Source organism: Sciurus carolinensis, chromosome 1 (assembly GCF_902686445.1).
Source record: "Sciurus carolinensis chromosome 1, mSciCar1.2, whole genome shotgun sequence".
NCBI classification, from domain to species: domain Eukaryota; kingdom Metazoa; phylum Chordata; class Mammalia; order Rodentia; family Sciuridae; genus Sciurus; species Sciurus carolinensis.
In genome coordinates this window covers 16,485,371-16,512,141 of record NC_062213.1, presented here as the reverse complement: position 1 = coordinate 16,512,141, position 26,771 = coordinate 16,485,371, and the positions used below count along the sequence as shown (strand labels likewise).

Genomic DNA, 26,771 nt, shown 5'->3' with positions numbered 1-26,771 from the left:
GAGAAGGGCAGGATGGGCCAGGGTTCCCTGTCCCCTTCAAGGGACCCCCCCCCCCCTTTCAACCTAACTTCCTTTCACTAGGCCACACTTCCTGAAGGTTCTACCACCTCCTAAGAGTGCCACAGGCTGGTGGCCAAGCCTTCAGCACGTGAGCCTTTGGGGGACGTTTAAGAGCTAAACTGTGACATTTAGTCTTTGCTTGTTCCTCTCCTCCCAGAGGACACAGTTGGCTTCAGGGTCAGAGCAAAACGTCTTTCTTGCTCTCATCCAAGTTTCGAGATCCCAAGTTGCCACAGCAGGATGGCCACTCCCTTTTCAGGATAGTGTTCATGTAGAAGTGAGTAGGGATTTTGAGGTTGTTGTAAGTTATGGTTATGCTTTTATGAAATCTTTCTTTTTTTAAAATGGAAAGCAGTTTATGAATAGTGACATGATCTGGGGACTCAGGGGCAGGGAAGGAAGAGGTTGGAAGGAGCTGCTGAGGATCGGGAATTCCACAGAAGAGGTGCTGGGACCCCAGGACAACAGTCTGGAAGAGGATGGTGAACCTGGGACATGGATTGAGTCGGTCACTATGTGTGACTCATCTGGCTGAGACCATGTCTCAAGCTTCTGGTGGCACCATCCCTACCAGAGCCATCTCTACTTTCCAGACAGGACTTTTTTCAAGGGTTGAACATGCTGGTTTTAAATCATACGCAGGACGACTTGGGGTACTGGCAATACTATTTTACTGAAAATCTGGAGTTGCACAAATAGTTCTTTAGAACATAAAACTAAATGGATTTATACATAACAATTACATTCAGCATTTATAAGAGGCAGTACAAAATTTGTTCTGCTTCTACATGATATAAATTGCATGTAATACCATGATTTAAACAATATTAATCATATTAACTAGTGCTGAGGTACATCTTCCTCAGAATGTCTGATGTTTCCCACAGTCGAGGGGAAAAAATGCAATTACACAAGCTATTGAGTTTCTTCTCATTCCCAAATTCATTTTAGCAAAGGTGGGGAGATTAAGGTCAATTGTTTCATTAAAGAAGTAAAAGAACAAAATATTTACAGGACTGTTCTGAACTCATCAAAAATGAAGTTAGGCACATGTGCTTCTGCAACCTGCAATATTAAACAAAGTAGTTAGGTCGTTGAGTGTTACAGTTGAACAAATTCAAAATTTTCCATAAGAAAATTCCAAAAGTGGAGATATCTTTTGGAGCAAAGTGAGTCACGGAGAAGAGCCAGATTCAAGTGAAATACTTGCAACAGCCACTTTTTCTGGTGGCCTCTGTCCCAGTGTCTCACTTCTAGCCACTGCTAATGTGGCAGGAGGTGGTACAGCTCCTGCTGGCTCCAAATGTTTGCTCCTTGGCTCTCGAGGCCACTGTGATCTGCTAGGAATATGCTCTGCAAAGCACTTGGAAGTAATCTCAGGTCACATAATAGCATCCTTCAGCTGAGGACCAACCCAAGAAGAACAGGATGCCTGGCTGGTGACGAGGGGGTGTGGCTAAGGAGAAACTGAGGTAGGGGCAGGAGGCGGGGAGAGTAGGAGGTGCTCCAGGGAGAGTAGGAGGTGCTCCGAGGCATGCATTCCTTAATTGCTCCCGGGGAAGCCCTAAGATGCTGGAGTGGGCTGAGGGGTGGGGTGTGGACTGGGTGATCTCCAAGTGCTGGAGATGAGTAGCTTTTAAAAGCAATGTTTGCTTTTTTCTGAAAGGTATCACCTGCTAATTACAGGAAATAGAGCAAATGCAGTAGAGCGTAAGACAAGAAGCATTCTGTAATGTCAACCCCCTTGAGAAAACCAACTCTGATAATATTATGAGTTTTTCCAGTTCTCTCTCACACATAACACAGACTCAAAATTGGGATCACAAGTTTGTGTCCTTTACCCTGCAAAATCTCATAAACTCTCTGCACATATCTTAGTGAACTTCTCCACAAATACCCAGTAGGTAAACTCCTAGCAGTGGAGTTGCTAGGATCAGGGTAAATACAGACCAAAATTAAAAAAATAGAGCTGAAGGCCCCTCTGGGGGCTAACCCACCACACTCCCATTGTTGCCACCCGGGAGCCCCATTTCTCCAGACCCCTCCAAGCAGTGGGAGCCCAGTGCTTGACTTTTGCCAACTGGACAAGGGGAAACAGTGATTGTACTGTTATTTTGTTCTGTGTCCCGTGGATATAAGATCGAACATTTTTCCAAAGTTTATCCCATTTCTATTTCTTTTCCTAAAGACTGCCTGTTAATATCCTTTGCCCACATTTTTCCTCTAGTGGATTGGTAGAGCACACTATTAATCTAAATCAAGGAACATGTCTTTTGTTAATAGTTCTGATTTTGTCCTTTTTTTGGAGAGATACTGGATAGACAATTGTTTAATAATATTTGATATTTATTCAAAATAAAATCTAAATCTTTATAGTTTCCTCCTTTGGCACTCTGCTTGCAAAGTTGTAGTGACACATTCATCTGAACTTTCTAATATACTTGCTTCCTCTTTCACACTAATTCTGATCTATAATTAATTTTGACAACATGGTTCAAGTGAAGGGACAAAGCGGCTCTTTTCAACCTCATGATGAACAAACTGTTCCAGCTGTCTACTACCTAATATTCCTTTCCTCCCCAGTTTGAGGTGGTATATTGCCTAATATACAATTCTGTGAAAAGAGTATGTTTCTGGGGTAGTTTTATCCACTGATCCTTCTATTAAGTTTCATACCAATATCATACTTTTTTGATTTTTGTAGTGTTATGTTTTAATATGCAGTATAAAACGTTTTAATTTTTTTTCTAAAAAATTGCTTATAGCCTAAGTCCTATGTAATTAAAAAATATTGAAGTTAAAAATTGTCTGGAATTTTGACTATAATCGCAGTAAATCTATAAACTAGAAATAACTGATATCACTATAATATTTGAGTCTCCTAATTCAGAAGCATGGACTTTCAAAAATTTACAGTTTTCCTCTAAAATACTTTTTTCATATTTCTCATAGAGGTTTTCCCCAACTGTATTATTTCCTCTTCATTTCTGTGAATGGGATCTTTTTGAAATTATATTTTAGGTTGGTTGTCAGTTTACATATTTTGTACTATAACCAGATGTTTCCTGAACTCATTTTAAAAAGCTTTTCACACGATTCTAGGAAGCCAATTACATCCTTGAGAAAGGGTACAAGTTTTACCTTCTTCCACTGTGCACCGTATTTTAATGTATTACCTTGTACCTGTGCAACCTGTGATACTGTCATATCACTTTTATAGACCTGATTTTTGTGAGAATGCCACTATTATTTCACTATTAAGTGTGGCTCTGCTAGGTTGCTGAAAAAAAAAATCACCTTTGTGTCTTGTAATCTTCAATTCCTAACCTACTAATTTTTAAAAATGGGAAACGACTTTTCAGTATCTGTTGAAAGTCTTTACATTTTAGTATCATGCTTTTCTCTTTGAGCTAAATCTTACCCAAGTGCAGCTAAGAGTGAGAAGGAATTTATTAGAAGGTGAAAAGCAGTCTCTCATCTTAGGAAGAAATGGTCCCAAGATTCTGCCTCTCCTTGGTCAGTTAGGAAAGCCCTCTACCCTGCCACTGAACCGGTCCTGAACCAGGGGAGCTGCAGGAAGCTGGGGAGGAGGGCAGGGAGGAGTGAGGGGAGGGAGGCGGAGTTGCCCACCTGGTGGGGAAGGCAGGAACCTAAGGCAGGGGACACAGCAATGGCAAGGGCTCAGAGGCCTCCACTGTGGAGGCTGCTGGGCTTCACTCCTGCTACGCCCAGGGCTGCTGCTATTACCGTCTGCTCGCAAACTAGCATTAATACTCTCCCGCACTACCCAGGGCTTACCCTCCTAGGGAGCTTTGTGTACCGAACATAGTCCTCCAGGAACAGAAGGGCACCCACAACATCTGCAGGCATTTCAGGTATCTTCTGGCTGTAACAGAACAGTCTGGATCAATTAAGTGATTAGCATACTATAGGTCCTGAGTCAAAACCCCGAAAGACTCAACGTGTGGCAGATTACCAACTAAAGAACAGATCCAAAGACACCCTCGATTCCTATCAAGTCAGTGTCTAGACATTTTTCAAGTCTGGCCTGGTTGCTTCCTCCTCCCTGATTCTCCTGGGAAGATGCCCTTTTCCTGTGCTCTCATGATTAGAGTCATTCTGTCTTTACTTTTCAGTTGTTTGTGCTTCTGCTTTCTACCTAGAGTGTAAATCCTTGGTGGCTTGGGTCACAAGTCATCTTTGTATTTCTAGGATTTGGGTTTGTGCACATTACTATATATGGGAGGGTGTCAAAAAATACAGCACCTAGCCATATTTCATATGAATCCTACTCATGTATTCATCCCTACGCCGCTACTACTGAGTACTTTTCTAGAACTGGGAATACAGCAAAGCATACGTTAGTTTCCTTGTGTAGTTTGCATTCGTTCTTGTTTATAGCCAAAGGAGTTTTCAGGTGCTCAAACTACTCCAATTGGCATTTTCTAATTAACAAAGAACCTTATGGTACTGATTGATTTCTCTGATGATCAGTTGCTTTTGCAAAGGGTTGAGAGTTGCACCTACGAAGCTCTCACGGCTGTCTTTTAGCACGTGGCCAGGGCTGCAGCTGCTCTATTTGGGGCAAGGGAAAGGGGGTGGGCTCTGTGCACTTCAGGAGCCTTTTGTTACTTTGCTTTGCCAAGTTAGAGACCCTGAGCTACAGCTGGACTCCTGATCCTGCTGACCCCTCTCAGGGTGGCTGGTAGCAGTCATTAGTGCAGAAGAAACAGGAAGGACCTGCTAATGCCTGACAGGGCACCATAGCTGGGGACAGCCAGGCATGTGGAGGTCCTTCCCAAACCCCCGTGCACCATGGGAGATGGGAGTCCTTCCTTCCCAACGGACCTCATTTTGTCACTGTTAAAATTTTATTTTTGACAGTTCTTATCTTTTTGTCCCCCACTTTCCAATTGTTCAAAATTCTGCTTTTTGAAGCAAATTTGACCACATGACCATGTTAGTCTACTGTTCAATCCATTAACTAAGATTGGGATGAACTGGCCTGATTGTCGCTCATGGGCAAAATGACAGGAATTTAAAAGAAAGCAAGAGTCTGAGGCCCTGATGCCGAGTGGCTGTCAGGAAGCTGCTGCTGCAGTTCTAGCAGCACTGCCGTCGGAGGGCCCAGCTCCGAGGAGCGTCCACTCCACGTGCCGGGCTGCATCCAGATCCTCAATACAAGTTTGGGAAGTCACACTTTATAATGGCCAATGACGACCCCCAGAAGAGACGACTGAGAGGTGAGCAGTCCCTACCCTACAGCACATCAGGAACAAATTCTCTCAGGAAGGGGATTTTCTAAAGAGAGAAGGTTGATGGCAACCCCTGAACGTAAGTGTTGGGAGGGACGTGCACACCGTGGGTGGGCTGTGTCACTTCAAAGGCAAGAAGAGGCTCAGCAAGGGAAATTCCCAGAGACCCGGGCTTCTAACCACCAGTCAGGAACTTCCTAGTGACAAGAACAAGTCCCCACCAGTGTACTCTGTTGCCTGAAGAGGTGGCAAGAGACTCGTTGATGGGAATGGTCTGCAGCTGTTGGTGTCTCAGAGCTAATTCACGCACTTGGGGATGCTTAATTGAATGGCCTCTGAAGTCATTTCCATTTTTTGGTGTCAGCAGTGTTTTGTGAGGACCTGGAAGATTGCCCTCAGCAATCAGTCTTTAGGTCATAATGGCCAGATGACCAAGTGTAATCTCTCAAATTTTGCTGACTGTTTAGGATGGCAGAGGAGGAGGCTCAGGACCCAACACCTCAGGGTAGTTGTCCTCCCAACCCCATCCTAGGACAACTACAACTGGGAAGGAGGGAGAAAGAACTAGAAGGAATTAAGGAATTAAAGGATACAAGTCTGTATCAAATAGCAGCTATGCCTTTCCGTCTCCTTGCACACCAGGAACTCTGACTTGGCCCAGGCTCTGCCCCTGACGTGTCTGTCTACTCTGCAGGGTGAGCAGTTGGCTCGTGGCAGCGGCCAGCAGGAGTGCAGGGGCTCACTGAGTTTTGAGAGGCAGATCCAAGATGGATCCAAGGTCCAAGAGCAACAGGACTGCAATGGCATGTGACATGCAGGGTCGAAGTCCCTTTGCTGCCATCGAGTTCCGTTTACTCTGGACTGGCTTCCGCACCTTGTGCACTGCTCCACTGTGGAGCGGATAAACTGGCCGATCAGCGCCAGGAACTGCTCGGTGTACCGCGAATGAAACTGCTTCAGCAGGGTGAGCAGCCCCAGGACGAGCGGCGGCCAGTCAACAGGGTCGGCAGGTTTCCGGCAGACCATTCCTGCGAGGGAACACACGACAGCACCCAGTGAAGCGCTGCCTCCGGCAGGGCTCCTTCAACGTCAGCTCACCCACGACCACGTGCGGGGCCCACATCGTCACGGCCGGGGACGTGGAGGCAAGGGCAATTCTGGACCACATCTAGAATTAGCCACAGGAGTGGAGGAGCAACCTAGTGGCATGAAGGGCTCAAAACGAGGAAGTGGTCACTAATTTACAAATGCATTTACTATTTTCTTGGATTTTGCAATTAATGGACACTATTGTAAACAATTTTAAGAAGCAGATCAATGTAAATGAGAAAGCAGAAATCACCTATAACTGACCTCTGTTAATGGTATCATGGTAGACTAGGTACCCTGAAGGTCTCTCTTAAAACAAGTAGAATGCTGGATAAAATACTTTAAAAGTATCTTTAAACACAATGTTGAGTTACACGAGAACAGAATCTGCCAAAGTCAAGACAGTGGAAGGAAATTCATGACACGAGTGAATCCCAAACTGGCTTTTTCATTCAGGATTTCTGCCCAAATCTGGAGACGACTTCCGCCTGGGTGGCTGCACTGGCAACAGGAGACAGCTTAGGAAACACTGCTGAAGAGCTGATGGCCTGCCCTGCCCGATGGAGGGAAGCAGGTCCCCAGAACAGAGCCATCTAGGAGTGACCCACCCTCAGACGGTCAATTGAATTGCTACAAATATACCACAAACTTTAATGGAGGGAGAGAACCTTCTCAGTGAATAGTACTGAAACTGGATGGCCTTGCGGGGGCAGGGGATGAACCCTGACTCCTGCCTCACACCATACACAAAAAATAACTCGAGCGCTGGGTGGTGGCTCAGAGGTGGAGTGCTTGCCTAGCACATGTGAGGCACTGGGTTCGGTCCTCAGCACCACATCAAAATAAATAAATAAAATGAAGGTACTGTTTCCATCTACAACTAAAAATATATTAAAAAATAATTTGGGATAACAGACCTCAACGTAAAAGTTAAAACCACAAAACTTGTAGAAAAGACCTAGGAAAATATCTTTGTGACCCTGGGGTAGGCAAAGATTTTAGAGACAGAATACAGAATGGACTAAATTATAAGGGAAAACATGGACAGAGTGGATATTATGAACATCAAAAACTTCCACTCATTAAAGGCATGAATAGAACAGACAAACTTGGGTTTGTGAGCAAATGTTCTCATTGAATAAGAACCCAGGGGACCCTGAGAGAAGAGGGTCTCTGGGAAGATGAGCCTTCGGCTCTTGTCCCTGTAGCAGCCACCCCAGAACAGCCTCTGAGCTGACTGGACCACTGAATCATGGAAGTGAGAAGTGGTGAAGCCAGAATCTAAACATGCCCGGTCCCTTCCCTCCGACAGCAGGTGCTGTTTGGGGCAACATCCTGTGTGCTCTGGGTAGGAACGGGTCTTGTTATGGGAACAATGTCTAGAACCAATGAATATTTTTGAATGGGAATAAAAACATTTGAGGGACTCCATACTTTTGTCCTAAAAAGAGTTCATGAAACAGGAAGTGTAACTATTTATGAGAGAAATGCATTTTTAAATCTCTGGTTAAGAAAATATATGGTGCTGTTTGTAGAAATCCTCTTATAGTGCTTTTTAAATTAATTAAAAACTATAGTGGCTTTAAAAAAATTCCACTTAGTTGGATATGAAGTTTGGAAACAGGAAGTACTTGGAACTCTATTAGGTAATTATAAAAATGTTCAAAATAAACCGTTCAATGACAAAAAAATATTAGTTATATTCCTAGACAGGACAAATGATTGAAAGCCTTTGATATCTATTGTTTGGACCAAATATTTTGACATGTAATCATACATATATTTAAGTGTTAATTATTAATTATTATAGTCTTATCTCCTTAACTATATTGTTACTCTTTAAATCACAGTTGATACACTGGAGGCAGGTGGCACTTGATGGAAGAAGAGAACATTACCCAAAAGTTTCTTCAACACCAAAGAAAGTTGCTTAAACGTTAAATGACAGAAGCAAAGTATAGGTCCCTCACATGGTGCAGGCTGGATAACTAACCCTTAGAAAGGTCGACCGTCCTTGCCTGATTTTGAGTCCACTGGCTCCACTGAAGGGGTGTTGAAATATTTCAGACATGGATTTTATAAGCATTTCATAACTAAGAAACAGTCTCATATCTGAATGTTAATCTATTTTTACTATAAGTTATTGCAAAGAACAAATGTCATTCGGTACCTAGATTTTTGTTGTACTGAAGTTTTGGCAGTTGAGCAATCAGAAATAGAAAGTTGACAATTGGGAAATAGGGCAAGCGCTTGGTTGTTATGTAAATCTGGAAAGAGAAAGGCAAGAAAAATTGATGGCTTCTTCGCATGATAAAACAACAGAAAACACATTTTCAAATGAAAAGCTTCAACATTATTTCAGTTTGCCCTTCCAATTCCCTAAAACCTGGATGCTTCTGTTAATTGGCCTCCTTCAGAGTTGTATTTAACAACTGCAACCCCATCCAATCATAAATACCTGTATCACAATTTAGTCCTTCTGGAAAGAACAATTTTTTAGAGACTAGCAGTTCATCTCCCCCAAATCCTGCAAATGTCATTAATAAGGGCAGGGAGGAGGGTGGAGGTCAAGAAGGGGAGGGAGAGCAAAACCTAGCGGCCAAGGCTGAGCTGGAGACAGGACGGGGAGGCAGCCAGAAGTGGGCAGAGGGATGAGGGTGGGAGAGGAGAGGGAGGGAAAAGACCCAAGTAGCAGCTAGTGAGAGGACACAGACAGAAAGCCAAGTCCTCCTCTGTTGCTGGCTCCCCAGGCAGCGTCACAGAGCAGTCACCCTCCAGGTAACAGGGCAGAAGACAGGGGGGAACAGCCATGCCATCCTCCTGCCATCCACGTCCACAGGGGCAGGGCAGCATGCTGGCCAAGGGCACAGGCTCTGCTCAGCCCCAAGGGCTCCACCACCCATGAGTGCACAGCCTTGGTTGCATTAACCTCGGGTGGCTGTTGTGAGATTCAGCGAGGTCATCCAGCGGTAGTGTTGACATGGTGCCTGGCACACAGTAACTACTCACAAGATCCTGGCTACTACTCAGGGTCGTGAACTTTCATCCAAACCCTGAGGGGTAACAGGTTTCAGAATTTCACATAAACTAGATTTTAGAAAGTGATCAAAGTAACACCCTAAATCGAAGTATTTCTGCATCAAAACATGAACATTCACATCGAGGAGTTTAAACAGCCATATGTCAGTTCAGGACAGGTCTTGTCACCAGTAAGATCTGGCATGAATTTATGAAAGAACTTCCAGGTCTCAGAGGTTTTTGGAGTTGAGATTTACAGAAAAGAGGGTGAGGCTGCATCCTGTGATCAAGAGCCCTGTGGGCCGGAGGAAAAGCATCTGCATGCAGGACCTAAAGGTGGCCATTCAGCCACAATCAAGTTCCAAACCCCAGACTAGGCCTAGCCAATCTCCACCAGCACAGTGTTTTCACAGCTCTGACCAACACCACAGGGTATGATTCTCACGCTCCGAGTCAGAAAGGGACAGTGAGATCAGGGCTCAGGAAGGGTGGGGACTTGAGAGAATGGAGGCTCTGGGATCTGAACACAGCTTCTCTGAACATTTTCATCCATCGGTCTGTTTCCTGGGTCAAATGGCCTTCTGCAGTGCACAGCCCCCACCACACCTCTGTCCATGTTCACTACAAACCTTATTCAGTGGGTTGTGGATGCCAGCTGCCTCCAGGTAGGCTGTGATTTCATACAGAAGTGTATTATCTTCTTTGGGATAAGGAAGTGAAGGGTCCTGATAATGGGCTTCAATATCTGCCAGGAGAGCCCTACATAGAGAGAAAACACTGTGGTCAACACAAGCCTTTAGCTGAATTCACACCCAGTTAACCCAGGCCAGTGATGTGATCCTTCTAGGCCTCAGTTTCCTCATGTGCAAAACAGGGGCTTGATCCTTCTAATTCCCAATGTCCATGCCCGTGATTGCTTGTAAGTGGAGAATTTGACCTAGGATCCCTTAATCTGTTGGAGACAGATCAAATGCTTTCACCATTCAGACTTCTATGAATTGGCTGCAGTATTTTCAATGCACACAGGCATGTGCCCACACCCCCTCCTGGTTATCAACAAGCTTCTGTGAGGTTCCAGATGATCAGTGATCAGCCCTGTAGAAAGCCAGTTGTGCATTTTGGTAATAATTGTTTTCCAAGTCTGTACAAGTACCTAGCACAGTGTCAGGTGAGTATTAACTGATCACAATATATTGACAGAGTAAATGAATTCATCGGAAGAGGGAGAAAGAGAGACTATTGAGAGAGAGGCTTCTGAAGAAAGATTTTTTTATCCAAGGGAAGAAGGCCTAGAAATTCAGAGATCTCTTACCCCAAAGACCTTAGAACAGGAAGAACTGAAGGGACCAGGGTGCTTGGACAATGAAGAATCCAGGCACACAGAGAGCTGTCGGAAACTCTGGCACTTACTTGTTGAGATTCTCCAGAGCAGCTGCCAGATGTTTGGAGTCAAACCGACAGGAATAATTTAATTCATTGGCAATCTGCTGTCTCAGAATCTGCATCTGCCCAACCTGTGAGCAAGCAAGAAAAAGAAGAGATGGTCAGTTCAAGTCCTGCAAAGTAAGAGCAGGGCAAACAAGGATGGCACTATCCCCTGGAAGGATCACAACACTGCAGAAATGCGTAAGGGTTCCTGGATGCATTCCAGGGCCACCCTTCAAGGGATATCTAGGAAGAGTCCTACCTGCCAACCTCAAACAGCCCCAAGTCTAAGGCTGACACAGTGACCCACTGATGTTCAGTTGTTCACGTGCCAAAGATGTCCATTTTGAAGCCATCTTTTTTGACTTTTTAAATAAAGTCTTCAACTTTAACAGCTGGTATGAGAAGCCTAATTTCCTCCTATTTACCCTACCCGGACCTTTCTCAAGTCCCAACAATGCCATTTCACATGAGAATACCACAGTGCAACAGCACTCTCGGGACCTGAGAATCCGGGTCACACAGGATGACAGGTCATGCAGTTATCTGGATCCACACAACATCTTCCAAGAAGCCCTAACAATGACAGTTCCTTAACCTAGGGATTCTTATTCAGATAAAGGTGCCTTGGATTCCTTGGGGAACCTGGTGACATCTATGGGACACCATCTCAGAATAATATTTTAAATATACAAAACAGGTGTAATCCCCAAACAACTGTAATTCCCCAAAACTTGGGAAGCTGATGCAGGAGGATCACAAGTTCAAGGTCAACCTGGGCAACTCAGTGAGATCCTGATTCAAAAAAAATAGGAAGGGCTAGGAATGTAGCTCAGTGGTAATGTGCCCCTAGGTTCAATCCCCAGTATCAACTAAACAAACACACACACACACACACCTATATATACACACAGAAAAAATAAAACAGAGGGTAAGAGTGGAGGCCAACTGTAATGAAAGGTAATGATCAAACTAATAAAAGAACAAATCCGTGTTAAAGAGTCATGTTTAGAAGGCAGACCTACTATGGTAATTTCAAACCAGCGGTGAGCATAAACGGCACACGGACAAGTCTAGGATGACAGTGGGGCGACGGGACCCAACTTAGTTAGACTGGAGAGCGTTTAGCTCGCCCCCGTCAAGTTGTCAGCATCACAGAACACGCTCGCCTTTTGTGCCAGTGACCTTCTTTAGGGAAGGCGTCTCTGAAGGACTGGCAGGGGGACTGGCAGCGGAAGGGGAGGGCAGAGGCTGCCCCGTAATGCAAGCAGCAACAAGGTGGAGAGGAACATGCTGCCTCTGAATTGCTCAGGGCAAGTCCTCCTCCAGGAGAGGAGAGAAGCCATCTAGATAATAGAGTCTGTGACAGGCAAAACAGTTAAATGACCTCAAGTGTATTCTTTTTTTTTTTTGGTACTGGGGATTGAACTCAGGGGTAGTTGACCACTGAGCCACATCCCCAGCCCTATTTTGTATTTTATAGAGACAGGGTCTCACTGAGTTGCTTAGCACCTCCCCATTGCTGAGGCTGGCTTTGAACTTGCAATCCTGTCTCAGCCTCCCGAGCCGCTGGGATTACAGGCGCGTGCCAACACACCCAGCCTCAAGTGTATTCTTTGTAACCACTATTCTTACAAGACTATTATTCCACTTACATGAAGAAAACAAAGGTCAATCCAAAAAATGCTACTAATAAATAAGAAGTCTTTTTACTTATAGAAAAGTACTATTTAAAAATTTGAATAAGGCAAGGCCAAGAAAACGTTAGGTTCTCTCAGGCCACTCAAAAAGGTCTCTTGAACTTTGCATCTGGCCTATATAACTCCTTGCCTAACTGTCTAGGGTACTCTATGTCAAGGATGCTTTTGCAATTATAACTCTAGAAGTGGAAACAGAAATAAGTCAGGTGAATGTAATTTGTTCTCATTAGTGACTGTGAATTCCAGATGACTGACATTTCTTATTTTCGGCCTTCATGACCAGCTTAGAGGCTATCAGAGAGGCTAATGTGCCCGGGTGGGTGAGGAGCTCACTGCATCTATCTGCCTGTTCGGATACCTGGCTCATCATCCTTGCTCCAAGATTCCTTTACAGCAGCACTGTCAGGACAGCAGTCACCAGTCACGTGTAGCTATTTAAATTAAAATGAAATGCAATTAAACATTTGGTTTTCTGTTCTACAAGCAGTGTTTCCAGGGCCCCACAGCTGCGTGTGACTCGTAGCTGCTGTCACCACCAACCCTGGGTTAGTGACTGCAATTCCCTAATTCTAGACAAAAGACAAATGTCCCCTTGGGGCCTTTATGTAAAGATCACTGACTCAGACATGACCGCTTGGCTACCAGTAAGAACTAGCAATTGTAACTAACAGTGTTACAGCTGCTGGTCTGAGAGGCGTCCGGTAAGTCAGGGGCAAACTCTGAGCCCCTTTGAAGAGTCCCTGTAACCTCCCTAGGCTCCCAAAGAGCCGAGACTGCCCGTGTGACTGCAGGTCATTTCCCACCCTCCTACAGTGCTTTCCTGTAGCTGGAATGTGGCCCGAAGCCCTCACACCCGATGGTCAAGCGGCTGAGGGAGTGTGACAGCCACTGGCAGAGCCAGAAGCGCCTTGTGTCACCAGCTGAGTAACCAGCTCAGTGTCTCGAAAAACAAAAACAATAAAGAAAGAGCAACACACTGAACTTACACGAAATAAATTATGAACCTGACTGACACACCCCCGAGCACCGCAGCTTTTACGAGTGGGAATGAGAGAATGGAGGTGGATTCCGTGGATTCTAGACTTCTTCCCTGGCGTGACACACCTGAACCATGAATCCTCGTTTTCCACCAGGAAATCTACTACTCCCCACTGGAGTAAGAGAGCTTTGTGAGGGGACATAAAGCGTTTCCTTTAACTCTCTCACAGTCACTGACAAGGCCTTGTACTTAACAGGTGCTCAGTGAAGTGGAACTGAACACCTGGGTGTCAAACGGTGAGAGAGGGACATGCAGAGATGCAGGGGCTCAGGGCATACAGCCACAGGTGAGGGAGGAAGGAGGTGACTGGATTCTAAAATAAGCTGGACTTCCACCCAGCCAATGAATTCCTCATGCCATTCATCCTCATTTCCAAAGACAGTTTTATTCAGTGGTAAATATAATGTACGACCCTGAGGACTTCCCAACATCCTCGCAGACAGAGGAGGGGCGAGGGACACACGTCCTGTTCCGACAGTTCCTTGCAGCACCCCAGGGCTGTAAATGGACAGATGAGTCCATTAAAAAAACTTGGAAGAAAACGTCCAGCTCCTTGTATGAAAGCATCTCTGGCCAAAGGCATATCAAAAAGAACTAGTTTTCCTGAGCAAAAGGGAAGCGACAGGCCCACAAAAAGCCTAGCCAATAACAGCCCGGAGGGGAAGCAAAGGAATAAGTGAATGTAGAAATAACAACAAAGTGGAATGTTTTTGTTTTAATCACAAAAGAGAGAAGAGTAGCTTTTTTTTGACCAACAAAGTACAAGAAAATGAGGTAAAAACATAGTATTGATTACTCCCTTCTGCAGAACATACCTTCATTATAGCCTCAAGGTAAGCGGTCCAAATCTTCTGTGTTTTGGCAATGGCAGAAAGATAAATTTTATTTGAATTTGCTGAAAAATTAAAAAATTTTCTACTTAGTAAATTCAGAAAGGCCATAGTGTCACCTCCACCTTGGCTGGTCTCAGGACACTTACCTACAATGCTCTTTAAGGGGCTGACGGCATTCATGAGGGTTTTTAAAGTATCCTGAACAGTTCTGTCTCTCAGGATAATTTTCTGAAACATACTGAGGAAATTCTAAAAAGAGGAATGTGTGATTAAAGAACCAAACATAATGAACAGAAAGAATACACACTCCAGTTTACTCAACTGCTGTGCAGAACAGACTGCGCCTGAGCCACACAGCCTCTAAACAGGCAGACAGGACAGCAGCAGCTCAGGTTCTTGTGGGGAGGAACTATTGGCTTCAAAGATAAAATACCCCATCTTCCCAAGCTGAAACTCCCCAAAGCAGTCTACCCATACCAATACTAGGATGGCCAAAGAAATTCTAACTTACTCTCTGTTCTTATTTACCCAGTAAGAATCAAGTGTGTCTGACATCAGTATAGCAAAGCACAAAAGAAAAGGCACATGGGTCTAGCTGGCCCTACAAGCTGTCCTCTCCTGTCCCCGTGGAGCCAGGCCTGCCCAGCCCAGGTTCACCTGGAGCTCTTTCACGATCATGAAGCACAGAAGCCTGTCCAGCCCATTTAGACCAAAGGTCCCCAAGGTGGTCTGGATTTCTGAGAAGAGGCGGCTGCTGGTCACTTCTTGATGAGTTTTCATATCATACCAGGTGTTCAGCTGGTCTATGTGACATGTCATCCTAAAACCAAAGCAAAACAAAACAAAAGCCCCAGAGCAGCTCAAAGTTCATCCTGAAGACATGGACTCATCAGAATCCGGGGCACTGAATGCGCAGAGCAACAGTCACGTGACTCGTGTTTTCTAACTCTGCATCTAGGCACCCGGTGGATCTGCACAGTGACCCTCTGGCCCCAGTGGACCACAGGGCAAATCAGCTGGGCCCCTTCCCTCCTTGGCAGGCCTAAGCATTCCAGTCACTCCTCGCTACTGGGTAGGGTTATCGGTTTGGAATCATGTTGAGAAGACAAGGTTAGGCTCCGCTGTCAGCCAGCTGCCTCTACAGGACGGAGGACAAGACACAGTCTAGCGTCTCTGTTCCATTTGGCAACAAAGGAACTGAGGATCCTCGTGCACTAACATCTCAGGCAGTGACCACAGTGATGACAGAGCTCCTTAAACATGCAGATCCCATCTTCTGAGCACCCCCCAGGCTTCCTTTTACACTCAGGTGTGGCTATGACGATGACCATGATGACAACCAGCAGCATCCACCAAGTGCTCAGGGTTGCCCTATGTCGCCCTTAGAGCATCTCTGAAGTGCAAGCTGTTTAACCCTCATTTTACAGAGAGCTGAGGCTTGGAAGGGCCTGGCTCTAACCCTGCACCCTTCACACCTTTGGCTCTCAGACTTTAGGGGAAGGCCCTGAACCACTTGCACAGCTTGTTAAAAAGAGATGCTGGGGCTGGGGTTGTAGCTCAGGGATAGAGCACTTGCCTAGCACCGGGGAGGCACTGGGTTCGATTCTTAGCACCACATAAAAACAAATATGATAAAGGTATTGTGTCAATCTACAACAACAACAAAACTACACACACACACACACATTAAAAAACGTATAAAAACCCCACAGATGCCCACTTTCCACTCCTGGAGAATCAGAAGATCTGGGCAAAGCTCTAGCCCCTGCGTTTAACAAGCTCCCTAGATAAGGCCCCGCTTTCTAAAAACCACCGCCACCTACCTTTCCTGAAGGGGTCTGGGAGTTGCTAAAAGAGCCCCAGGGAGGTTAAATTTGGAAGTAAATGGGGAAAATAAAACAAGGTGATTTCCAGAACTACAGTCAACTTCTGCTTTCAGGCCTCAAAAGTGTCCCAGCACCCAGAGTGGCTCTTTGAATGTGTCCCTGAGAGCTCCCTCCCAGGTCTGATGATGAAGTCCATATGTGACCTGAGAAGCCCACTCAGGCCTAATCCTCTCTGTGTATAAACAGGGCACGAGGTGGGCCATTTTCTGAAAGGGCTTCAGTGATTTGACTCCTGGGTACCAGGAGAGGAGGAGCCACAAAACTTTTTGGAACATTTACTCTTTTTGGCCCATAAGTCATAGACAAAATTCCTTATTTCTGCTGAAAATTTTAGACAAATATTATAAATAATCTGTCAACTTTCCCAAGTTTTAAAGGACAAAATAAGTCTGGATTATATGATGGTACAAGTTCAACTATACGAGCATAGTGGAGAAAGAAGAGAATCGTATTTTCTTGGGTTACTGACCAATCATTCTGCCTGGTGAGCATGTGCCTGGGGCAACCTGAAACAGAAGACAGGAACCTGTTCTTCCCTCAGCTGGTCTTAGTGCCAGCTGTTTTTCCTGAGGTTCAAATGAAGAAAAGGGAGGAAATTTCTCAATTGGACTGAGAGGCAGCATGCCAGTCTCTAACACGGTGCCCACCTAAAATATCGTCAAGGTCTCTTTGACGATCTCTTAGCCCAGTCCCTGCTGAATGCAGACCCATGTGATGTGACTATAGACGGGATTCATTGCACACAAAGCTATGTGGGCTGTTGTTCAACAGGGCTGAGCTCCAGGAGCAGAAGGCCTACTGTGTATTCTGGGTCCACCATTTCTTAATTCCGTGATGTTGTGCAAATGACTTAACCTTTCCTGTGCCTCAGTTATTTCACACTTAGAATGGGAATAATAATAATAATGCTGACCTCCAAGATTATTATAACGTGTAGACGCACAGATGTGTTCTATGCTGAGAAGAGTGCACAGGTCAGTGTGCCACAGATGTTAGTGTTTACTGCTGCGTTAAGCAACAAGGTCACCTTCAAGGGTCAGGATATGAGATGACAAGGGGCTGGAACCAGGGTGTGTGCCACAGTGACACAGGTACAGAAGAGGTTGTCCATGGGGCTCAAGGCTCAGTAGAATCTAGAAACACCTACTTTGGGTCGGTGATCCTCAAGATTTCTCTGCAGAGTCGACCAATAAATGTTACAGACTCATCCACAGGGGGGAACTTTGGTATTGGAATGTGAGTGGACTGGTACATGCTTTGCCAGTCTTGAATCTAGAGAACAAAACCATAAATATTTAGTACAGTTATTCATTTCCCCATAATTTTACAAAGATAAAATTGAATGAAAAGTGACAATGAATATTCCTTGGTTTTGAAGAGGAAACTTAATAACAGCTTCCCATAAATGCTATAGGTCACACTCATAAAAAAAGAAATATTTGTGAAAAAGTGAGGCAACTAAGGAAAGGTGAGAAGGGATGTGGGTTTTTGTCTCATGAGTTGATGTGCATCAATACAACATAAAACCCTGAAATATCATAAGGTTTGAAGACACTGGATAAACTTTTGAGAATGTCATGTCAGTCCTTCACCTAAAAACCTGCAGTGGCTCCTTGTTGACTGTAGAAATCTTGGCACTGGTACTTACAAATTCGGGGCTCTTTCTTTGCCCAATTAAAAAAAAATTAAATGGGTAAATACTTAAATAGAGTGGCTGGGGTTCAGCAGTAGAGCACATGTCTCGCACAAGTGAGGCACTGTGTTCGATCCTCAGCAGCAAATAAAAATAAATAAATAAAATGAAGGTATTGTGTCTATCTACAACCTAAAATATTTAAAAAAAACTTAAAAAGGTGTTTTCCTAACATGACCAGTAAGCACATGAAAAGGCATTCAAGGTCACCAGTCATTAGGGAATCACAACTCAAAACCACGATGAGACCTTCCCACTCACACAATGGCTGAAGTGCTGCTGAGAAGGTGAGGAAGGCGGACCCCTGGACTTCTGGTGCCGCTGCTGCAGAAGCCTGGTGCTCCTCACCGGGGTAAGCACAGAATGACCAGGTACGTACCTTGTTCAAGAGGTGCCAAGTCTCCTGCGCTCAGAAGAAGTGGGCTCACTTGGGCTGTAACGTTACAGCAACCAGCCCCGTTCTGTAGCCATGTAATCACGTCTGCCTTCTCCTTGGGGCAGAAAGCTCCCTGAGGTCAGGTGCCATGTCAACTTCTCTGCTACCCTGATGGCTCCTGAAGGTGCCCTCATGGTACTAAGACCATCTAGTGCTTACTAATTTTGATAATCTTTTTAAATAAACTTTCTTGTTGGTACCTCTGAGATTTAGAGTGTATATTTTAAACGTCATAAATACCTAATAAAATCAAGAACTTTAAAATTATTAAATACCTTTGTTCTTAAGAAGTTATTACACTCTTGTTCCACATTATAATTTATAATACGTGAGACCTCTTCCTGCCAAATCTTCAGTCCATAAATGTTGACATAGTCCTGTATGTATTCAAAAGAACGATGGAATCCATCCATGGTAGCTCCCAACTCTTTCAGCTTGGGCATGAGTTCACTTGGCTGTGCAAAAGAGGAAATGCAAGCATATTCCAAAAGATTATCAACTACAAATACCTACATTAGACTTTAAGTAATATCCCAAATAAGGAACCATAGTCACAGTTTAAGATATAGTTTAAACTGTAGAAACTTTCTGACTTCACCTTGGCCAAGTGGCAAGAGATGTCATATATTTAGCAAATAATACATTGTGTTCCTTTGAGAAGAAAGTTTCCTTTAAAGGAATATAAACAGTGAATGATGGTGATTGCTCATATGTCATTTGATGAACAAATCTAATCTTAGAACCCTTAAAATATTTTAAATTGAATTCATTGATTTGAAAAATACTATATAAATTTCAGGACAGTTTATTTTCCTCATGAGAAAAATTACCATATTTCCCAACAGATAAAACAAAAATAAAAAGTTATAGTCTTCGTAGTTCCTGTCGACTTTAGGGTTAATAAATTTTTTTAACTCTAAAAAGTAACTGAGCCAGGCATGGAGACTTGTACCTCTAATCCCAGACACTTGAGAGGTTAAGTTAGGAGGACTGCAAGTTCAATGCCTACCTGAGCAACATAGTAACACCCAGTCTCAAAGATAAATAAAAAGGCATAAGGATGTAGCTCAGTGGTAGAGTGCAGCCCAGAACACGTGAGGCCCTGGGTTTGATACCTAGTACCTCAAAAAATAAAAATAGTAACAAAAAAGTCTCTGAATCATAAACTTCAGTTCTTAAACTTGGGCATCTACAGGTGAAGGAAAGAAGCATTGGTTTTAAAAAGGACTTCCTCATAACACAAATGGATTATAATATAGGCCCAAAGAGCTTATCAGTTGTAGGCACTGAAGGTTACACTGGCTTTAAGGGGAGAGGAGGAAAGGTCTGGTTACAAGTGGCGTTCTCGTCCACGCTGTGAGCCGAGTGAGAACAGGACGGACCCACTTCGGTCATCTGGTACCTTGGCTCGGGGGTTGAATATCAGTCCTCTGTGAAGGGCGAAAGCAACCCGTTTAACCAGCTCCTTCCTTATTCCGTCTTCCAGTAACTGCTTCGGATCCACCTAAGTGCAAACCACAAGTTAGGAAAGAGCCAGTCTTGAGGAAATCCAGAGGAAAAGCAATTTCCAGAAGGTACTGCAGCATTTTCCTACTTCTTCCCTAACTGATTTGGACTTTTTCCCTTTCCTGTCCTATTTGAACTCGAGCAGCTTGGACAGAATTACTAAGCCATCACCTCTTCATGATGCCCTTCAACTCAGCAAACTTCGTGAGATAATTTACAATATGGTATGTCAAAGTTGGCAAGTATGAAATTTTTTAATCGCCTCACATTTCATCATTTCATAAACGCAAAGTGCCTTTTCTTATCACAGGAAAGGGCGGTGGAACCAAGGGCCTGCGCTGCACTCAGCTGCTCGTCTTCCCTACAGATGTCACCTCGGGTACCTGTCTCCAGGTGAGCACACTCCAGTTCTGGGTTGCACCACTCTAAATGGAATAGTTCTTATTCTTTCAACATTCTTAGGATGCTGTTTATAATTAGGATGCTAAAACAGGAAAGCAAATCTGCTATCAAATTCTATACTTATTTTATTTATTTATTTTCTTCTACAATGAGAAAACTATTGTAATTCCCTAAATAATTCTCCTGTCAGATCCACAGAACATCAAATGGTTTTAGCCCACTCGCTGAGACTTGTTTCTTTTCCTTTTAATCTGAAAAGAATAATTATTTTTAAGGTTAACAAGACAATTGGTAGGTCCCATCTGCCTTTGATTATATTTAAACTTCAAAGACGACAACTGTAGTGGAAGTTGCAGAAAATACAGAAGTCAGAGAAACATGGGAACTACACCCAGACTTTGCCATTAGCAAACTCCAGAGTGTGCAGAGCTAAGGGGCAAAGGCCTGGGCTCTGCAGCAGATCGACTGAGAGGAAAGAAGGGACTGGAGGAGAAACCTGTGTGTCAACAGACTTCAGAGAGTTTTTCCTTAAATGGGCAAGTCCAAACTATAGTGTGTAGAAACTTACCCTCGAACACTGAAACCTAAAGGGAGAGGCCGAGATTGTGTGTACCTCATAATAATCTAATAATCTAATAAATACGATTACTTCTGCAACTTAATATCTGTACTTTATTTTATAATAAAAAATTATAAATATATATAATCAGTGAGAACAAAATCAAACATTCAAAGAACATTCAAAGAAATTCTCCCAGGAAGGGCAGACTTAGGGTCTGGGTGTAGCTCAGTGGAAGTGTATGTGCTTTCACATCTGAGACCTTGAGTTTAGTCCCTAGCACACACACACAACAAAGAAGAGATTTAGTGACACAGAGTTCCATGTGTTCCTGACCTAAAGTTCTCACGGGGCTCTTCCCACTCTTCCTGGATTTCCACTCTCTGCAGAAGTGTTCACAGCTAGAGAGTCTTAGCACCCAGCCCCTTCCTCACGTGTCTATCCTCCTCCCGAGTCAGCAGAGTTAACAGCTTTCATGTGCATCCTCCAGACCTTCCTCCATTCATTCATCCATAGAAATGTTCATCTACACACATATTTGATTATACAAATCTAAATGGGACCATATGCATACATGTGTATTTAAACATAAATTCATTTATATACATGTATATGTGTATGTGTGTGCATGCAACAACATAACATGGTGATTGTTATAATGGTTGTCCTACAATTTCCTTTTTTCGTTTTCTATCTTGAAAACTATCCAGGGGCAAATTCTTTTTGACCAAAAGCACAGCAATCCACAGTACGAGAGTGTCATGACATACTTAGCCATTCCCCTACCAATGGCTGTTTAGATTCTTTCCTTTTTTCTTTTGTCCACCTCTAACAATGAACACTCATGCATATCTCTGTATAGCTCACTGGTTTGAAGTCTTTCTCAGCACAGTGCACCTATACTTTTGTAAGGTTTTGAAACACATCCTTAACATGCTGAGATTAAAGATTAGTGAGGTCACAGGATTCCTTCCAACAGTCTTATTGTTGTTATGGGACTGGTAGAGTCTAATGGTTGAAAGAGCTTGGTTAGTATGGTATTCCTTCCAAAAGACTGTAGCAAAGATTTACATTTTATTAAGCAGTTTTACTTTAATTATTGCTAATTGTTAAGTCTTATTACATTCTTCCTCTACCAGCCACTATGCATTGCCAGGGCTCATCATATGTATGGATTAATTGGGAGTAAATAACCAGCATGTGTATTCTTTATACATTATCTTAATTAATTTGGCTTCAGGTCTAAAGAAATGTTAAGTAGAGTCTATTAAAGTTTTAGGGGCACAATGATATTTTATTTATTCTAAGATATTTTCAGAAGACATACATTATTGTTCCATTTGTATTTAGGTTTGTTTCCTCTGTGTTTTTGTTTGTGTTTTGTTTTATATTTACGTAGCAATTCAATAGTTATACGGTTTAAAAAAATAAAAAATGTTCCAATTCTTCTCATGTCAGATAAGTGGAAAAATAAAAGTATGATAAACTATGTGAATGGGACATCATGAGTCATCACAGGATTCAAATTAAAACATCAATGAGATATTGCTTCATACTCCTTGGGCAAAAAATCAGAAAGAGGATAACATCAAACAATGGCCAAGATGTGGGTGGAGCCCAGGAAATAGTCATTTCAAAAGGCAAGTTAGTGGTATGCAGACAAAGTAAGTACAAAGAGGCCCTAAGTCCCGAGATGCCATTCCTAGGTATGTCCATTTCAGGGAAATTCCTGCACAGGCATGGAGTGGGGATGTGCTCAGAGAGGTTCATTGTAATGGTGGTTGTGATAATGGGAGAAGAGGTGTCTGTCTGGTTCAGTGAAGTGTAGAATTCTATGTAGCAGTAAGCAATCAAGTATCTGATCTATAGCAACATAAATAAATTTCAAACGCAATAACCAGTAAGAAAAGTTGGAGAAAGAATGAGAGCACACTGATTTAGAGAAACCAGAAATACAAGCACACATACGATAATACCATTTACTGAAAATGAGAGGCTGGGGTGTGGCTCAGTGGTAGAACACTTCCCTAGCATGTGTGAGGCACTGGGTTTGACCCGCAGCACCACATATAAATAAATGAATTAAATACAGGTCCTCAGTATGTCTCAGACACAGAGTGGTTGCTATGAGGAATGACAGTAGGGTCGAAGAGAAGAAGAAAGAAAGAAAATAGGAGAGAAGCTTGCATGTGTCAGTGGGAACAACGGTCTGTGACCAGAGGGTAAAATTATCTTAACACTCCTCAGCTGGGTGCAAAATAAAAACACTAAAAAAAGAAGAAGAAACAGTGATGGAGAGAAAAATAAAAAGCAAAAAGCAATTATGCCTAAGAAAATTGAGCCATTATAATTGAGCCATTTTGTTTTCTTTGCTATAACAAAAATTCAGTGAAACAGATTTTTCTTAGTTTTAAATAACTCCTGTGCAAAACAGTTACTAATACCTCAACAGTTTTTTCGTCCCAGAACTAGAAGAAATTCCAACATTATACCAGAAGATTACCTTCATTCGTATGAGCAATAAATATAATGCTTCCTTCCTTCATCAATATGTGAGGTAAAACCCAAAATCAGGATGAGAAACTGCACATGGTAACATCATTCCCTGTTCCACGAGTGATAATCACCAGAAAAATCCAAACAACTAACCACAACGTCACAGAGACCAGCATCAAGACACTGACCTTGATGATGCCCACCAAAGTCGTTTTCATCATTAAGATGCCTTCAGTAAAAATGGATATAGCATGGGTGAGCTTGGCAACCTTTAACAAAGAAAAAGAGGTATCATGAAGCAGTTGGGATAAAACAGTTGACATTTTTAGGGAAGGTTAAAATAACTGGCGTATAGTCCTGGGTTAGGCAAAGCACCAGGAAATGGATGTGTAGCTTTGTAAAGAACACCAGTGCCCAGGGACCCTGGACAGAAGTAAGGCTTTGGGGCATCAGTGAAGCCCACTGTTAGAGCTGTTGAGTGAGTCAGAAGACGTCCATTTATTCTCCAAGCTTTCACAAAGTACTCTCCCTTCTTTGGACTTCAATGTCTCACATCTAAAATTTAGGGCAGGACTCAATAGGGAGGGTCCCTTCCAGCTGAAAAAGAATAATGGAGACTGAGGAGTGATCTCCCCTTCAGTGGTCTCCACATTCTTTTCCAGCACCTCCAGGAGATACTGATAGGTAGACAGATGCTACAGTTTTCAATCACAAAAATCAAACACAGATATACTAAGCTTGATTTTCTAAATTTCTGACGTATTTTTTGGATATATGTCAAAGAATGGGAATCTGAAACTGGACATGACATTTTAAATTTTCACTCGATTTTACTTTTCATATCTTTAAATTTTAAGATCAGAAAATTTTAAGATAGAAAAGCAGAGGTATTTGGGGAAAACAACCTCTGAGCCCATTTAATTATTGGGTGGGCTTAAACGTCTGCCTGTAGGAAACTCTTAATGGATTATAGATTGGAGCCACTGGTTTGTATCTAGATAGTTTCAAACTTGGGACGGCCCCACCTGATTTTTTGACTTTAGGATGGTGCAGAAGCATCCCATCCAACCATTCTGCTTTCCTCTGGCAGTGTAGCATTCAACAGGTTACACCAGAGGGGCAAAGCCTTAATGTAAAACAGGCTGTCAGATGATTCTGCCCACGCAGGCTGACTAAGGGTTCTGAGCATGTTTTAAGTAGGTGGATGTTAAGAGATTAGGTGTACTAAATGCATTAACTTAAGATATTTTCAACTTATGATGGGTTTATTGGGGCATAATCCCATTGTAAGTTGAGGAGCATCTGTACAAAGGAGGAACCTGATTGTGAATGTGTAGGTAATCTAGCCTGAGGAGAACAAGGGTGGATTTACCAAGATAGTTGTAGAACAAAGTTACCATTTTTTTCTAGAGAGAAGTGAAGCTAACTTTCACTGAGAACATTCAGGCAAGCGAGGCCTTAAATGACACCAGATGTCAAGAATAAAGGTGTGGGCTGGGGATATAGCTCAGTTGGTAAAGTGCCTGCCTCAAAAAGCACAAGTCCCTGGGTTCAATCCCCAGCACCACCAAAAAAAAAGAGAGAATAAAGGTGTGATTGTACTCAAAAGGTAAACCCTGGTTATCACTGAGAGCATGAGAATATGAATCAGAATTGGTCTGGTGGTCCCAGGTCATGGCAGGTGACACAGGCCTGTGATAGTTCATAGCTTTTAGTTTTAAGTATGAAAAGACAGAAGTCGAGACAACATGGCACCTCGTATCGCGGGACAAGCTGAGCATAGTCCCGCAGCTTGTCTTTGTCCAGGCGGGTAGGCACTTCGATGATATCATGGGTCTGAAGTTTTATGATCTTTAGAAGAGACGTAAACATGCTTTCTGGGATGATCTGCAAAACCTGTAAGGACAGAGAAAGAAGAAATACAATTGAACACCTTTGTTTCATTTTTCTTAGCTGTCAAATATTAGGATGACAGTAAGAAAAAGGGCCCCCGTGTGTACAAGCAGCAGACTGCCTACAGGAAGTGATGCTGAAAAACTGAGCAGAGCAGTTTTCCTAACTAATAGCAGGCGCAGACTGCCTTTCTTCAAATGTTAACTGCTCACAGAACAAAAATAATCCTTCAAACTGCTGCAAAAGGATTTTTAAAAGATTTAGGTTCAGGGCTGGTGATGTGGCTCCATGATAAAAGTGCTTGCCTAGCATGCATAAGGCCCTGGGTTTGATCCCCAGCACTGCAAGGAAAAATAAAAACTGAAGTTCCAAGATGTCAAGACCATCACTGTAGAATACTCTATTAGCATGTGACAAATAAATTTTGAACCAGGACTGTCTGGCTTCTTCTTGGACCATAAGTTATTGAAATAAGGATCAAAATCCTCATGAAAGCTTGAATTAAGTTCAGACAAGGCTATGTTGGATCTAGATCTCTTTCACCAACCAGTTATGACTTTGAAGACACTACTATAATCTCTGTTCCTCCATTTCCGCATCTATAAAATGGAGGTCAATACCGTCAGCATTTAAAAAATAGGCACAAAAATTCTTTGAAAGTAAAAACACATCTGCATGTCTACAGTAGCAAGAATACATTTATTTGCAAGTATTACTCATTTCTGGAATAAAGTTTAAAAAAAAGGAAAGGAACAAAAGCACATTTTACAGGGCCCAATAGTACTTCTGTATTTAAAATAGCAGTTAGCCAATCAGAGCAAAAAACACCTTCATGCACTTCTTACCTTTCTCACGTAGGACACCAATTCACCAGAATAATACTGAGACACACTGAGAAGGTCAGGGCTATTTGCTTGATTGATACGAAGAAGAGGCAGGTCAAGGGCAGAGGCGAGCTGTTAGAAAAATAAGATACCTTACTGTTTCTGTTTTTAAAAAGTCCTAGAAATCTCTTTCCAGAAAATGTAGCATACAACAAAATACCTGGGCCTTACACAATGGAGGGCAACAACCACCAAACCTTGTCAATGTCATGAATAGTTTCTGACAATACATTTTTTAAAAAAATTAGAGTTACCTATTACAGCAATGGCTTTTAAAGTGTGGTCCCTGGATCACCAGCATGGGCATCACCTGGGAACTTTTAGACATGCAAATTGTGGGATTCCATCCAACACTGACTTCAGAAGCTCCAGGGGTGGGGTCCTATGATCTGCACTGCAATAAGCCCTCCAGGTGTTTCTGATGCATGCTCAAATTTGAGAGCCTCCAGGCTAAAGGAGACAACTACTCCTCTGTGGAAATCAGACATTCTGATCGGTGGACTACTGAATTCATTCAACCTAAGATGCCATCAAGTATGAGAAGTGCCATTATTTTATGTACCACTCAGAAAGAAATAAAATGCTGACCACTAAACA

The 26,771-nt window shown here is 43.1% G+C and overlaps 1 protein-coding gene across 1 annotated transcript in view; it reads right to left on the bottom strand.

Annotated features, from left to right (window-relative positions):
• Positions 1–714: 714 nt before the first annotated feature.
• Washc5 (WASH complex subunit 5) overlaps positions 715–26,771 on the bottom strand; it is a 61,201-nt gene continuing 35,144 nt past the window's right edge. Inside the window, exons 15-29 of the mRNA XM_047553483.1 lie at positions 26,136–26,246; positions 25,153–25,293; positions 23,586–23,666; positions 19,837–19,938; positions 18,710–18,889; positions 17,453–17,577; positions 15,077–15,239; positions 14,566–14,668; positions 14,402–14,481; positions 10,833–10,936; positions 10,052–10,181; positions 8,575–8,671; positions 6,190–6,343; positions 3,859–3,946; positions 715–1,125 (exon numbers count right to left, since the gene is read on the bottom strand). Coding sequence (XP_047409439.1) covers positions 1,069–1,125; positions 3,859–3,946; positions 6,190–6,343; positions 8,575–8,671; positions 10,052–10,181; positions 10,833–10,936; positions 14,402–14,481; positions 14,566–14,668; positions 15,077–15,239; positions 17,453–17,577; positions 18,710–18,889; positions 19,837–19,938; positions 23,586–23,666; positions 25,153–25,293; positions 26,136–26,246 — 1,716 coding nt within the window. The 3' untranslated portion in view covers positions 715–1,068. The remainder of the gene's footprint in view (positions 1,126–3,858; positions 3,947–6,189; positions 6,344–8,574; positions 8,672–10,051; positions 10,182–10,832; positions 10,937–14,401; positions 14,482–14,565; positions 14,669–15,076; positions 15,240–17,452; positions 17,578–18,709; positions 18,890–19,836; positions 19,939–23,585; positions 23,667–25,152; positions 25,294–26,135; positions 26,247–26,771) is intronic.